This window comes from Crinia signifera, chromosome 1 (assembly GCF_055691185.1).
Source record: "Crinia signifera chromosome 1, ASM5569118v1, whole genome shotgun sequence".
Lineage (NCBI taxonomy): Eukaryota > Metazoa > Chordata > Amphibia > Anura > Myobatrachidae > Crinia > Crinia signifera.
Window position 1 is genome coordinate 320,663,918 of NC_139217.1, and position 14,011 is coordinate 320,677,928.

General features: G+C 43.6%; 1 protein-coding gene across 2 annotated transcripts in view; it reads left to right on the plus strand.

Annotated features, from left to right (window-relative positions):
- NXNL2 (nucleoredoxin like 2) overlaps window positions 1–13,001 on the plus strand; it is a 56,205-nt gene extending 43,204 nt beyond the window's left edge. Inside the window, exons 2-4 of one of the 2 annotated variants that reach the window (XM_083187406.1) lie at window positions 5,285–5,487; window positions 5,971–6,169; window positions 12,549–13,001. In XM_083187406.1, coding sequence (XP_083043532.1) covers window positions 5,466–5,487; window positions 5,971–6,169; window positions 12,549–12,720 — 393 coding nt within the window. In that variant the 5' untranslated portion in view covers window positions 5,285–5,465 and the 3' untranslated portion in view covers window positions 12,721–13,001. Of the gene's footprint in view, window positions 1–5,284; window positions 5,488–5,529; window positions 6,170–12,548 lie in introns of those variants that run through there. The other variant, XM_083187396.1, reaches the window with a different exon arrangement.
- Window positions 13,002–14,011: the final 1,010 nt, after the last annotated feature.

Sequence of the window (14,011 nt, forward strand, 5' to 3'; positions counted from 1 at the left end):
AACTTGTAGTTCTACACAGGAGGAGGGTGCACCAGCTGAAGCAGAGGCAGTGGACTGGCTGCTGGGGAGAGTGGCTCCTCCATGCTGCCCTATCCCTGGCTCCCGGGAAGCTGGAGAGTGTCACTGGCGCTGTACGACATCCCTCCCGCCTGCTGGCCGAGAAGCTGCAGCGCTGCACTACCTCCTCCTGCATTGGTGCTGGAGGATGCCAAGCCACACAGGGAGAACCTGCTGCTCCCAGCTGGAGAACAGCGAGGAGGAGCAGCCATCTACAGCAAGGCAAGCCGATCCGGTGGTGTTACGGCGGCTGCAGTGATCGCACAAGGATCACCACACATGCAGAGATGTGTGGGTCTTCTGAGCGATCATAACCAGCAGGGTGGTTCTGTATCGTGGTCCAGCGGGGCTGCTCATTCATATCGCTGTGTGCGCTACACACACAACGATAGTCAGACACTTTCTGAGTGATTATGTAAAATCGCTTAGCAAGTGGCTGACTATCGCTCCGTGTGTAGGGCCCATTAGATTGCACACAGGTGGACTTCATTTCACTAATTATGTGACTTCTGAAGGTAATTGGTTGCACCAGAACTTTTTAGTTGCTTCATAGCAAAGGTGGTGAACACATGTGCACATGCCAATTTTACGATTTTTATTTTTAAAAATTATTTTTTATATTTATTTTTCTTATTTCACTTTACCAACTTAGACTATTTTGTGCAGATCCATCATATGCAATTCAGATTAAAAAAACATTTAAATGACAGGTTGTAATGTAACAAAATAGGTAAAAAGCCAATGGTGAATACTTTTGCAAGGCACTGTATGCTGTTTGTGGACTGGGGACTAGTTAAGGTACCCGGTAAACTTGCTGTGGAAAAGACCTGTTTAACCCCTTACCGACGCAGCCTGTTTTTGCCTTCCTGACAGAGGCCTTTTTTTCAAATCTGACACGTATCACTTAAGTGGGGATAACTTTTTTTTGCTTTTACTTATCCCAGTGATTTTGAGATTGTTTTCTCGTGACACATTGTACTTTAAGTTAGTGGTAAATTTTGGTCGATACAGTCTTTTTTTTTTTGTGAAAAATACCAAAATGTCGTAAAAAAATTGAACACTTTGCAATTTGCAAAATGTTAAATTTTCTGCTTGTGAGACAAATAATCATACCACTCAAAATAGTTCATAACTAACAAAGATCATATGTCTACTTTATGTTTTAATCATTATTTCAAACTCCTTTTATTTTTTTTGGACACTAGGGGGCAGCAGAGTCAAAATTATACACCTAACACCGTAAACGCTGCTTTTGGCTGTTCACGTTTGAACAGCCAATCGCAGCGATCGCTGAGGGGGTGGGCATCGGTGCCCCCCCTGGGCAATGAGGGAAGATGTCTGCTGTCAGGGACAGCAGACATCGTCCCTCTGTCACCGCGTCTATAGACGCGGTGACAGTTTAAAGTCATGACGTACATTTACGTCATGTGTCGGGAAGTACATCCCGACCATGACGTAAATGTACGTCAAATGTCGGGAAGGGGTTAATATGCTGTGGAAGTAAACAGACTGCTTTTCCCTACAACTGTGTCGGCATTTTGTCTGGTAGAAGGTTGCTTGTTACAATCTTTTTTAACAATATTTTTGTGCATATCAGCTAATATGTATGCACTATATTGTTAATGATGCTCGAACCCACAGGTCGTAAACAGCCCCCTCTGTCGTCCATACACGCAGACGCAGTCAAATCCTGACCGTATCATCATCAACAGCTAGCTCCTGGATGTGGCCTCTGAACGATATTGTTACTGATATCACTTAATGTGTATGCAATATATTGTATGCTCAGGGAGTTCCAACCAGTTCAAAAGAAATCATTAGCGATATTATCTAATCAATACTTCAGGATCCTGTGTCCTGACTTGCAAAGCCACTGCAGATATCAGGTGATTGCAGCCATTTGGGAGCAGGGAGGGGTGGCAATGGGCTCCATTTCACAGAATGGAGACTTGTCGCCAAGGTCAGGCTCTTTGTCTTCCAAATTAAATTTCCTTACATCAGCTATGGAGCTGCAGTGGCTAGTCTGCGTAACCTAAGAACAGATGGACCCCATATGATGCTCCATACTCGGAAGAGACTACGTAGATAGCTCCTGCTGTATTAGCATATGTTAGCATATGTTAGTATAGCTGCTGTTTCCAAGGAAGCAACAGCTATGCTTACTGCAACCGCACCTGAATCAGGCCGCATGCTTGCAATGATGACTGAGTCATTACGAGAGAAACACGCTTCATTGCGTAATCTTATTTCCCTCTAACCTACCTCCACCCTTTGCATTTGTATGTTTAGGATTAAGATATCTTAAAATAGTAATTGCCCTTTATAAGTGTATAATACAAATGCAAAGTTAATGTATGATTTGTCTTGATATGTCAATGCGGGCTATTTATATATTTTATTTTTGTATTTTTTTATACCGCTTCTTATTTTAATTTGGTTTATGTTATTTAACAGTTTCTTCTATTTTATCAATGGCCATGCAAACTTCTTGATCATACCATAAGTTTATCACAGTTAGGAACTGATTAAGATAACATCTGTTGCCTGTCTACCTTGCTGCTCCTATTAACCCCTTACCGACGCAGCCTGTTTTTGCCTTCCTGACAGAGGCCTTTTTTTCAAATCTGACATGTATCACTTAAGTGGGGATAACTTTTTTTTGCTTTTACTTATCCCAGTGATTTTGAGATTGTTTTCTCGTGACACATTGTACATTGTACTTTAAGTTAGTGGTAAATTTTGGTCGATACAGTCTTTTTTTTTTTGTGAAAAATACCAAAATGTCGTAAAAAAATTGAACATTTTGCAATTTGCAAAATGTTAAATTTTCTGCTTGTGAGACCAGGGCCGGCGCCACCACTAGGCAGGACTAGGCATTTGCCTAGGGCGCCGGCCACTGGAGGGTGGTACCGAGCCACCGAGGTACCAGAAAGCATCCCTTCCTGCCCGGCGTCAATCAACGCTGCCCCCCGCGCGCCGCCCGCTCCCTGCTGCGGGGAGTTCAGCGAGGACGGAGAGGACTCGCAGCACCCGGAAGCTGTACATCGCAGCAGGTATAGCGCTCCGGGGGGTGCGGAGGGGGGGTGCGGGCGCCCGCTGCAGTATCGGCCGCAACCCCCCCCCGCCGTGCCACAGTAAGTATTGTCCGCACCCTCCCCCCCTCCGGGCGGGTGGGCGGGCGGCGCGGGGGGGTTTTGCCTGGGGCGGGCGGGGGGCTTGCACCGGCCCTGTGTGAGACAAATAATCATACCACTCAAAATAGTTCATAACTAACAAAGATCATATGTCTACTTTATGTTTTAATCATTATTTCAAACTCCTTTTATTTTTTTTGGACACTAGGGGGCAGCAGAGTCAAAATTATACACCTAACACAGTAAACGCTGCTTTTGGCTGTTCACGTCTGAACAGCCAATCGCAGCGATCGCTGAGGGGGGGGCATCGTCCCTCTGTCACCGCATCTATAGACGCGGTGACAGTTTAAAGTCATGACGTACATTTACGTCATGTGTCGGGAAGTACATCCCGACCATGACGTAAATGTACGTCAAATGTCGGGAAGGGGTTAAGGATCAGTACGGATGGTGTAATGGTTAGCATTACTGCCTCACAGCGCTGAGGTCACGGGTTTAATTCCTACCATGGCCCTAACTGTGTGGAGTTTGTATATTCTCCCCGTGCTTGCGTGGGTTACTCCGGGTACTCCGGTTTCCTCCCACAATCCAAAAATATACTGGGAGATTAATTGGCTCCTACAAAATGAACCCTAAAATGTCTGTGTGTGCATGTACATGTGGTAGGGAATATAGATTGTAAGCTCCACTGGGGCAGGGACTGATGTGAGTGTTCAACTATTATCTGTAAGACGCTGCGGAATATGTGTACTGGTAATAAAATAAATAAATAAGATTTCAAATTTAACAAAATAGTGTAAATCTACCTTATAAATTCCACGGTACTTGTTTCCTAGCACGGCGCCCATCGCATACCATACTTAGTGGTAAGCGATGCGATGCGATATTTATGTTAAATTAACAAAAGTGTTTGTACAATGAAATATCACATAGGATTGCATGCCGGCAAATGGCATGCGATGCGATGCGATTTTTAATAGTACAAGCACCCTGATGGGTGCTTAGAATGTTAAATGCACCCCCATTGTCAACGCCACCCCCACTATCAACGCCAACCCAAAGCATGGCGAGCGCAGTGGTACGCGTCCTCTGACCTTTTCATACCCCCACTACGGCGTGGAGTTGATTTTAGATAGTGTGGCGAGCACAGCGAGCCCGAAGCATGGCGAGCACACGCGGAATACGAGCCCGAAGCGCGGTGAGCGGACGCGGAGTACATGTAAGGTAATCCGTGTCCGCTCGCCACGCTTCGGACTCGGTGGCTCGCTGCGCTCGTTACACTATCTAAAATCAACTCCACGCCGATGTGGATAGTGGGGTTATGAAAAGGTTGGAAGATGCGTACCGACGCCCCTCGCGGGCTCGCTTCGCTCGCCACGCTTCGAGTTGGCATTGATAGTGGGGGTGGCGTTGCCAATGGGGGTGCATTTAACATTGAAAGCACCCATCAGGGTGCTTGTACAATAAAAAATCGCATTGCATGCCGCTATATTGCATGCGATGCGATTGTATAAGATGTACTACGATCAAACTTGGTGGCGCCCTGCTAGGAAACAAGTACCAGTTCCACCTTATGCATAAAGTACATAAGTAGCACATATTATATATACTTTCTGTATAAATCCTACAATTTACACTGTGCTGAAGCTGGAGTAAGTGGGAGTGTTTGTGTGCTCTGAAAGTGTAAGTTCCATTTTCTCTTCATATGTTCATGAAGGAATGCCCTTCTAAGCCAGCACTCCATATGTGAATAAATCATATTTCACATACAGCCACTTGCAGTCATGGGGAAAAGTGATATTCAGGGCATAAGCACCTATCAATTTGCTGTGGTAATGTCTGGCATAGGTGGCAACTTTTTGTTTCTGCTGCTAAAAGGCAGTGTACTGTATCTTTTTTGTAAGGACATGCTCCAACTAATACAGAGCTACACTGTTCACTTGGAACCTGCAGTTATATTATTACACTATATTATACAGATTTGTGGGTAAAAACTATTTCTTCAATTAATGACCATAGATAACACTGCGATATTTTCATGCAGAGCTCTTAGCAATGTCACTAGCATAAGACTTTCCTAATGTTTCCAATAGGTGGCAGCAGACTGCAAGATTGGAAGAGATTTGTGATTGAACAATAATCTTGTATGAAATAAGGAGGAGTCTGGTGCAACATGAGCTCCCAAAGAAAATCTTACAGCTAAAAGGACAGTTATCAGTACAAGAGATCTATAGCAATCTTCTTAGCTCCTGTGAATATTGAGAACTTCACTTTATGCTACCAGAGGTCCCAAGATGTAAGCTACATTCACAATATTTGTTAAAATAACTTAGATGATTTCTCATTTATTTGAATAACAACATCCTCTATGGTCATTGTATCCTATCAGAGCTCCGTCTTTATATGTTCAAACAGATACATTATGCCAATGCCATGCAATAGATAATGCCTAATCTCTTACACCTTTTCTATACAGTGTCCAGCAGTATACTGTACCTCTTGAAGAACAGATGGTAGAAAGCACTGAGCTACAGAGAGCTGTGTTGGGATAGGATTAAATGGAATTAGACGACATGAGTATTTATAAATCACTGTCCAAGCTTTGGCAACCACGACTTATAAATAAGTAGCAGAAAAGGACAAGTTGCACTCCATTGTGTTTCTATACATCTATTGACTATGGATATATTCTCTGGACATGTTCTGATTAACAAGGACGGGGGGAAGGTGGACCCTGTGGAGGCTTTGCAGAATAAAATAGTTGGTTTGTATTTTTCAGCTGGCTGGTGTCCACCCTGCAGAGATTTCACTCCGATACTGTGTGACTTCTACACTGAGCTGGTAGAAGAAGCAGAGCCACCTGCACAGTTTGAAATTGTATTCATCTCTTCAGATAAAAGTGCAGATGACATGGTGGAGTACATGCATGACATGCATGGAGACTGGCTGGCTTTACCCTGGCATGATACATATAAACAGTAGGTTGCTTAATATCCCCAATTACAAACTGTATCTATTGATTTGTTATTCCACATTACTGTTATTTATGTATATTTTTATTTGTTTGAACTCCTTTTATATACATTACTCAGATGAATTTTTTTGGGATGTGGTCATTAGGTCGACACCACTAGGTCGACATGGGTCTAGGTCAGCATGGGACAAGGTTGACAGGTCATTAGGTCGACACAAGCATTAGGTTGACATGGTCTAGGTCGACAATGAAAAGGCTGACATGATGTTTTTCAGTTTTTTGCACAGACATGTCCCGTCAGGTGGTATTGTATGCCCTACCACCCACTAGGGCATGGTGGGAAAATAAAATAGTGTGCCGAGCGTATCGAGGCACCGTGTCCAAAGCATGGCGAGCGTATTGAGCCATGTGAGGGGATGCAGTGCACTTCATCCTGTGTCCATGTCGACTGTGTCGACATTAGGGTAAAAAAACACCAATGAAAAACCCCATGTTGACTTTTTGACTGTCTACCCAATGCGGGTGTCAACCTAGACCCATGTCGACCTATTAACCAACTTATGGTCGACCATATGACCCACCCATTCAGTTTAGGTGGTAAAGAGACAATAATATGAATGTTATAAAGAATGGTTTAAAAAAATACATTGGCATGTTTGTTATACTGTACATATTTTATGCATGCAAAGACAGCAGAGGAGTTTGTTAATATAGAGATATAAGGGCACATTTATCAATGATCGCATTTACAATGCGATCTGGGCGGAATATTACCGCCCACGATCGCGTTGTAAAATGCGATCACATCACCTAAATGTATTATCACATCACCTAAATGTATTATTCTGACCCAGAAGCCGGGGGGTCTGCGCATGCGCGGTTATGTGCTGACCCCCCGGTGACCACACTGCCACCCGGGCAGTGCAATGTGTAGCCATAGCCATCTCAGAATGGCGATAGCCCAGGGGTGCGAAGCCAGGCTGCCCGGTGGGGCAGAAACCTATGGGGGATGCGGCCGGCCGCGCTGCAGGGGGGATCTCCGATCCCTGCTGCGGTCCCCCTTTAATACATTCAGGGGCTACTTAATATTTGCGGTTAACCCCCTGGGATTTAGCCGCAAATATTACTTGATAAATGGGGCCCATAGATTGAAAAGGGTACAAGGTTGAGTGAAATATAGGGAATAATATGGTACTTGTTTCCTAGCACGGCGCCCGCGATTTTGATTGTATTGATCAGGGCCGCAAAAATCGCGTCGATCGAATCGCATGTCAACCAAATCGCATGTGATGCGATCGACACGATTTTTGCATTGGAATCAATGTAAAATGGTCCCTGAGACCCAATTTTACATTGATTTCAATGTAAAAAGCCCCAAAACCCCCCATTTTCATTGCAAACCCCCCTCATGGGTGAAATGGCCCTCCATTGTTAATGCCACCCCACTATTGACGCCAACACGAAGCATGGCGCGCGCAGCAAGCCCTCAAGGGGTGGCGGTACGGGTCCTCCGACCTTTTCAAACCCCCACTATCCACGTCGGCGTGGAGTTGATTGTATAAAGTGTGGCGAGCGCAGCGAGCCACCGCGCCCAAAGCGTGGTGAGCTGACGCGCATAACTTCACAGGTATACGTGTGCGCTCGCCACGCTTCGGGCTCGGTGGCTCGCTGCGCTTGCCACACTTTATAGAATCAACTCCACACCGACGTGGATAGTGGGGGTATGAAAAGGTCGGAGGACGCGTACCGCCGACCCTCGCGGGCTTGCTGCGCTCGCCACGCTTCGGGTTGGCGTCAATAGTGGGGTGACGTTAACAATGGGGAGGCATTAAGCATACTTAATACCCATGAGGGGGCATATATAATAAGAAATTGTCCATATTGGCTAATTTCCCATTGTTCCCTATGTAAAGTCGTGTTGATCGCGTCGATCGCATCGCATGCCATTATAATGGCATGCGATTGACGCGATCAACGTGATTTTAACTTTAAAACTCATTTAACATTGTTCTCTATGGGAAAATTTCGTTGATCGCGTCGGTCGCATCGCGTGCCATTATAATGGCACGCGATAGACGCGATCAACGCGATTTTCTCTTTACCGGCAATTAAAGCTGGTAATTGACAGAAAATCGCGTCCATCGCGTCGATCGCATGCCTTAAGTACCTTAACTTAAGGCATGCGATCAACCCCGACGGGCAACGTGCTAGGAAACAAGTACCAATAATATTTACAGTTGTTTAATGGTTTTGAGATGACGGATGGAAGAAAAGTAACATTTCCCATGTAAAACATTCTGATGCATTCCACTCAGCTGGATCAGGGGTTACATGTGTTTATGTTCACTCTACAGATAGCAATAAGAAGCAGCACATTTTAGTTTACAGCATTCTGCGACTTGTGAGGTCAGAAGAAAGCTTTCATTTAGGGATATTATCTTAATTAGCAAGCAACTATGTCTTCTCTCAATCCAAGTGTACTTCAATGAATTAATAAATACTTCTATTTAAGGGTAATTTTCAGAAGCTTCACATTATTAAATCATGCAGATGTGGCAGCCTTTTTAAGAGATAAGAGTACTTGTATACTATCACGGCTCCCACGATGGGCATCGTACAGGGAAAAATCGCATTGCGTGCGATCGCATGTGATCGCATGCGATGTGATGCGATGAGATTCCATTTTTCTTTAAAATCATGGACATGTGTTACAATCATGTAAAATGCACCCCAAATGTCATTTTTCACACTGTACCACCCCCACTATCAACGCCAACCCGAAGCGTGGTGAGCGCAGCGAGCCCGCGAGGGGCGGCGGTACGCGTCCTACTACCTTTTCATACCCCCACTATCCACGTCGGCATGGAGTTGAGAATAGAAAGTGTGGCGAGCCCGAAGCGTGGCGAGCGCAGCGAGCACCGCGAGGGGACGTGGATACCTGTGAAGCCCGCGAGGGGACACGGATACCTGTGAAGGTATCCGCGTGCGCTCGCCACGCTTCGGGCTCGGTGGCTCGCTGCGCTTGCCACAATTTCTATTCTCGACTCCACGCCGACGTGGATAGTGGGGGTATGAAAAGGTCGTAGGACGCGTACCGCCGCCATTCGCGGGCTCGCTGCGCTCGCCACGCTTCGGGTTGGCATTGAAAGTGGGGGTGGTACAGTGTGAAAAAAGACATTTGGGGGTGCATTTCACATGTTTACTACTAATTTAAAGGCATTTGGATGCATTTGTGAACAAAAACGTGTCATCGCATGGCATGCGATTTTTCTCACAAATGCATTAAAAACCTGGTAAAATCACATTGCATCGCATGCCATCGCATGCCATTACATATGGCATGCGATGGCATGCGATGGGAGCCGTGATAGTATACAAGTACCGAGATAAGAGAGCAGCTTTCCAGGTCTTCCCCATACAGCTGGGCTAAGCTGCACTCTCTGTGAACTTTTAAGGAGTGTAACAATCTGTAGGACATTGCAGGGCATTACTATATCCTTAGGTGGACTCTTTCATCGGGTATGGGTCATTAGGTTGTCATTGCACATGCATACTCAACAGATTGCACATGCGCTTGAGTTCTAATAGGAGAGTACAACACAGCCCCTATCCCTGCGGCTGTGGGTGTATATTGATACATTCTGCCAGTATTTAATACCTTGTGGCATCTAATAGCCGTGATAAGAAATTACAGTTATCGGCTCAAAAATTACATAATTGATAAATATGCCAGTTGTGAGCGGAGATATATTTTTAGTTAGGTACATAAAAATATACAATATTTACACAAGTAATCAAAGGATGAGATAAGTAGAGTCATTTGTGCAAAGCACAGGTTCAGCATGCCAGTAATAATAGTAGCTGACAACTTTACCTGCTCTTCTCTCTAGAAGATGTAGGTGCACTATTTTAGGGATGTCCCTTGCTGTACACTATACACTACACAAGAGTATTTGACTCATACCCCAGCTAAGAGTTGGCTCTATTGGGTCTACTTCAAAAAAATGTATGAGATTATAAGATTGCTTTTGTAACCATGTTGGCTGGGAAGTAGGTTTTTAGGCACACTCCAAATAAAGGAACAAACAGGTTCACACACAAGACTAAACAAGACAATCACAATATGGACATTCAAGTAATGTGAACATTATGGGGGAATATCATTTCAGCAGGTGTACTTTACCTTCGCTAATAGCTTTGTCAGGGGCTATCCTATTTGCCCCGATGTTGGCATGCTGATCCTCTGATAGCAACACTTATTTGTCACAATAATACATGGGCCCGGAATCTTACCCGGATCCCATCTGATATCGGCCCCAAAAAATAGGTTGAAATAAGATAGCCCAATCCTTACCATTGGGCGAAAATTGCAAGTGAAACGGCTAATAGGATACCCCCCTTTGTCAGTGTTGACATTCCAAATGTAGATATTTGACCTGTGGATATTCTGTACATGAAAACATTTTGAATATTGATTTAATGTTTAAAATTATCCACCCATAATTGCATACATTAAATTATATAATGCCACGTTAAAGCAAGCTCCAGTGTTATTCTCCTTTTTGGATAGGATGTCATCTATATTTTTTAGATACTTGTAAAGCACCATACTGAGATGGCCATTTATCAATACCTGAATTTGCAATGCGCTCTAGGCGCAATGTTAGCACCAAAGATCACATTGAACAATGTGCACACAATGGTTAGATGTATGACCGCACAACCGCAACGATGGGGCCATGCTCCCAAGTAGCATGTTCCTGCAGTAGGTTCACTGCACTGCTGGAGCACCTATGCATGCACAGCACCACTGACCCTGCTTGCGTGGCTGCCATTGCCTTGAAGTCTTTTGGCGGAACCCTTTCTTGGATAAGATTGCAATGTGTAGCCCATAGACTACAGCGGACTACCGTCACCTTTAGATGGCAGTAGCTGTGATGGCACCTTGGTAATACTGGCAGCACCACCTATAGGGTATGCTGCTTATAACAGCAATGGAGGGAATGTAGCAGGTATCGAAGATAGCTGCTGTGGCCTCTCTGTGATACATTCAGGGGACACCAAATATTTGTGGTATATCCGTCAATATTTGTGACTTAATCCCCAAAAATGGGTGTTTAAGTCCCTAATATTTGGACCCATAAATCCCACAAATTACTCCCACTTAGTGGAAAAGAAATAATTTTTAATAATATAACAAATGTCCCTATATTACCTTGGAAACTGCAAAACTGGAAATGTGTAGTCAGTCAGGTACACAGCTCAAATTTGAGGGATACTGTATTTTCTGGGGTTGTTCCATGTTGCAACCCACACACAGCATTATTTATTGGGCCACATGTTGATTGCCACTAAGACTGCCATTATGCAGAATTGGAATTATCCTATATGGGATTGTTTGTAAAATTAAATATGCTCTCTGATTTTGCCTATCCCATCATACATAATACATAATAATTAGATTTAATCCTGGGCCTCCAACCTATGGGACCCCTGCAAGTTTTCTGCAGCACCAGAAAGGGTGCTGGCAGAGTGGTTGCAGTGCCGACGACGGGCGGTAGCACATGCGCGGTTCAGGTTGGGGTATGTTGGCTGCGGACTGGCATCACAGGGGCAGAGCATTATCGCAAGCTCTGTCAATGCATGCGATAATTGATACATCCATGCAATGTAATCAATTATCGGATTGCAAATTGGTATGATATTATCACAACACATCCGCATCCTCAGATGTGGATGATGATAAATAGGTCCCGTAGTTCTGCAAAAGGTACAGTAAGTTCTCTCCTTGGGTGATGTGATCTAAAATATCTTAGGGGGGTACACACCAGAACGATTAGGGCTCAATTCCATCAATCTGGATCCAATTCCGACCGATTGGATGCAGATTGTATGTAGATTGGGCATGTTTAGGTCCAATTCCGATCCGATTCCAATCCGATGCGCGTCCCCGCTGTCGTTTGGTCGTTTTACAGATCCTACCTGCTGCAGTGAGGATCTGTAAAAGATCCATTCAACTGGATACAGACTCAGATCGGATTGGGATCAGATTGGATGCAGATCGTTAGCAGATTGTGTGCACCCGGCAGATCGTGCGAGCATCACACAATCTGCTAACAATCTACCTTCAATCAGGATCGTTCTGGTGTGTACCAGGCCTTAGCTTCACTGAACAGTGCTTCAATAAACACTTTTTCCAAAAAGTCATGTGACATAAGTGGGAGGGTCCAGTTCTTAATAAGTAACAGACATACAATTAAGGAAATGGAAAATGTAGTTTTGCAACTGGAAGAAAACCTCTATAATGGGTTCCCTTTTTTTGTCACCTTGGAAAGTATCCAGTTTTATGTTTAATTTGTTTGAACTATTTTTCTGTTTTGCAGTGAACTGAAGAACAAGTACAAGATTACAGCTGTACCAAAACTGGTGATTGTGAAACAAAATGGAGAAGTGATCACGGACAAAGGACGAAAACAGATAAGAGACAGAGGACTGTCTTGCTTCCGGACATGGCTTGAAGTAGCGGATGTATTTCAGAACTTTACCAGCAAATAGAAAATTCTGCTTCTTATTTTTTATATAATATTTTAAGTTTAAAACAAAATTTTAATAGAGCCCAGAAATAATTTCATAGGCCTTATACAGTTATCTATTTTTTTATACTTTTGACCATGTATAGTATGTGCGATATTCGTAACTATTGGGCAATTTATAACTTTGCTTGAAACATTTGCACTGCTAAACGCACTTTGCTATATCTAAACAGGCATTTTCTAATTTCATTGTACATTTACACAATATCCCAAAAATGTATGTGTGTTATTAACATAATTATAACAATATATAACAAAACTGTCATGTTTGGATTACTGTCATCCAAAACTTAACATGCTGAAGATTAAGATGCACAATCTAACATCAAGTATATTATACAGTAATAATTATTTGATTGATGTGCTGTAGTGTTATAGGGCAGAACCAATCAGGAGCCCATGCTTTTTTTAGCATGACACTGGCCGCAATCCCTGCATGGTTAGTAGATTCAACACTGGTGCACCTGTGACACTTTGTAACTATAGGAACAGAAACACATAAACACACACACACAATCTTTTTTCTTCTAATCTATACTCATGCCCTCGTGTCCTAGATTCCTTTCTAATAGAAAAGAGGGTGTGTGACAGTTCCTTATATTGGCCCTTGATATACTTGTACATGTTGAGCATGTCCCCCCTTAAACGTCTCTTTTCTAATGTAAATAGTCCCAAATTGCTTTATCTCTCCCCGTAGCTTAAATTCTCCATTCCGCTAATAAGCTTTGTTGCTCGCCTTTGGACTTTTTATAATTCTATGATGTCCTTTTTATAGTGTGGGGCCCAGAACTGCACTCCGTACTCGAGGTGAGGTCTCACCAATACAGTGGCATAATTACCCTTGAGTCCCTAGTTTCCATTCCCCTCTTAATACATGCCAGAATTTTGTTGGCCTTTTTTGTAGCTACATTACAATGGGCACTACATCCCAGTTTGCTGTCTATTTGAACTCCTAGATCCTTTTCAAGTATGGAATTACCCAGTTCCTCTCCGCTAAGGTTGTAACTTGCACACTGGTTGTGTCTCCCAAGGTGCATAGCCTTACATTTATCTACATTGAACCTCATCTTCCATTTTTTTGCCCACTCATCTAGAATTGCAAGATCATTTTGAAGCATGGTGACATCTTCTGATGATTTGATGACTTTGCTAAGTTTTGTATCGTCCGCAAAGATGGATACATTGCTGAGTAACCCTATCCCAATATTGTTAATAAAAATGTTAAACAAAATGGGCCCCAAAACCGAACCCTG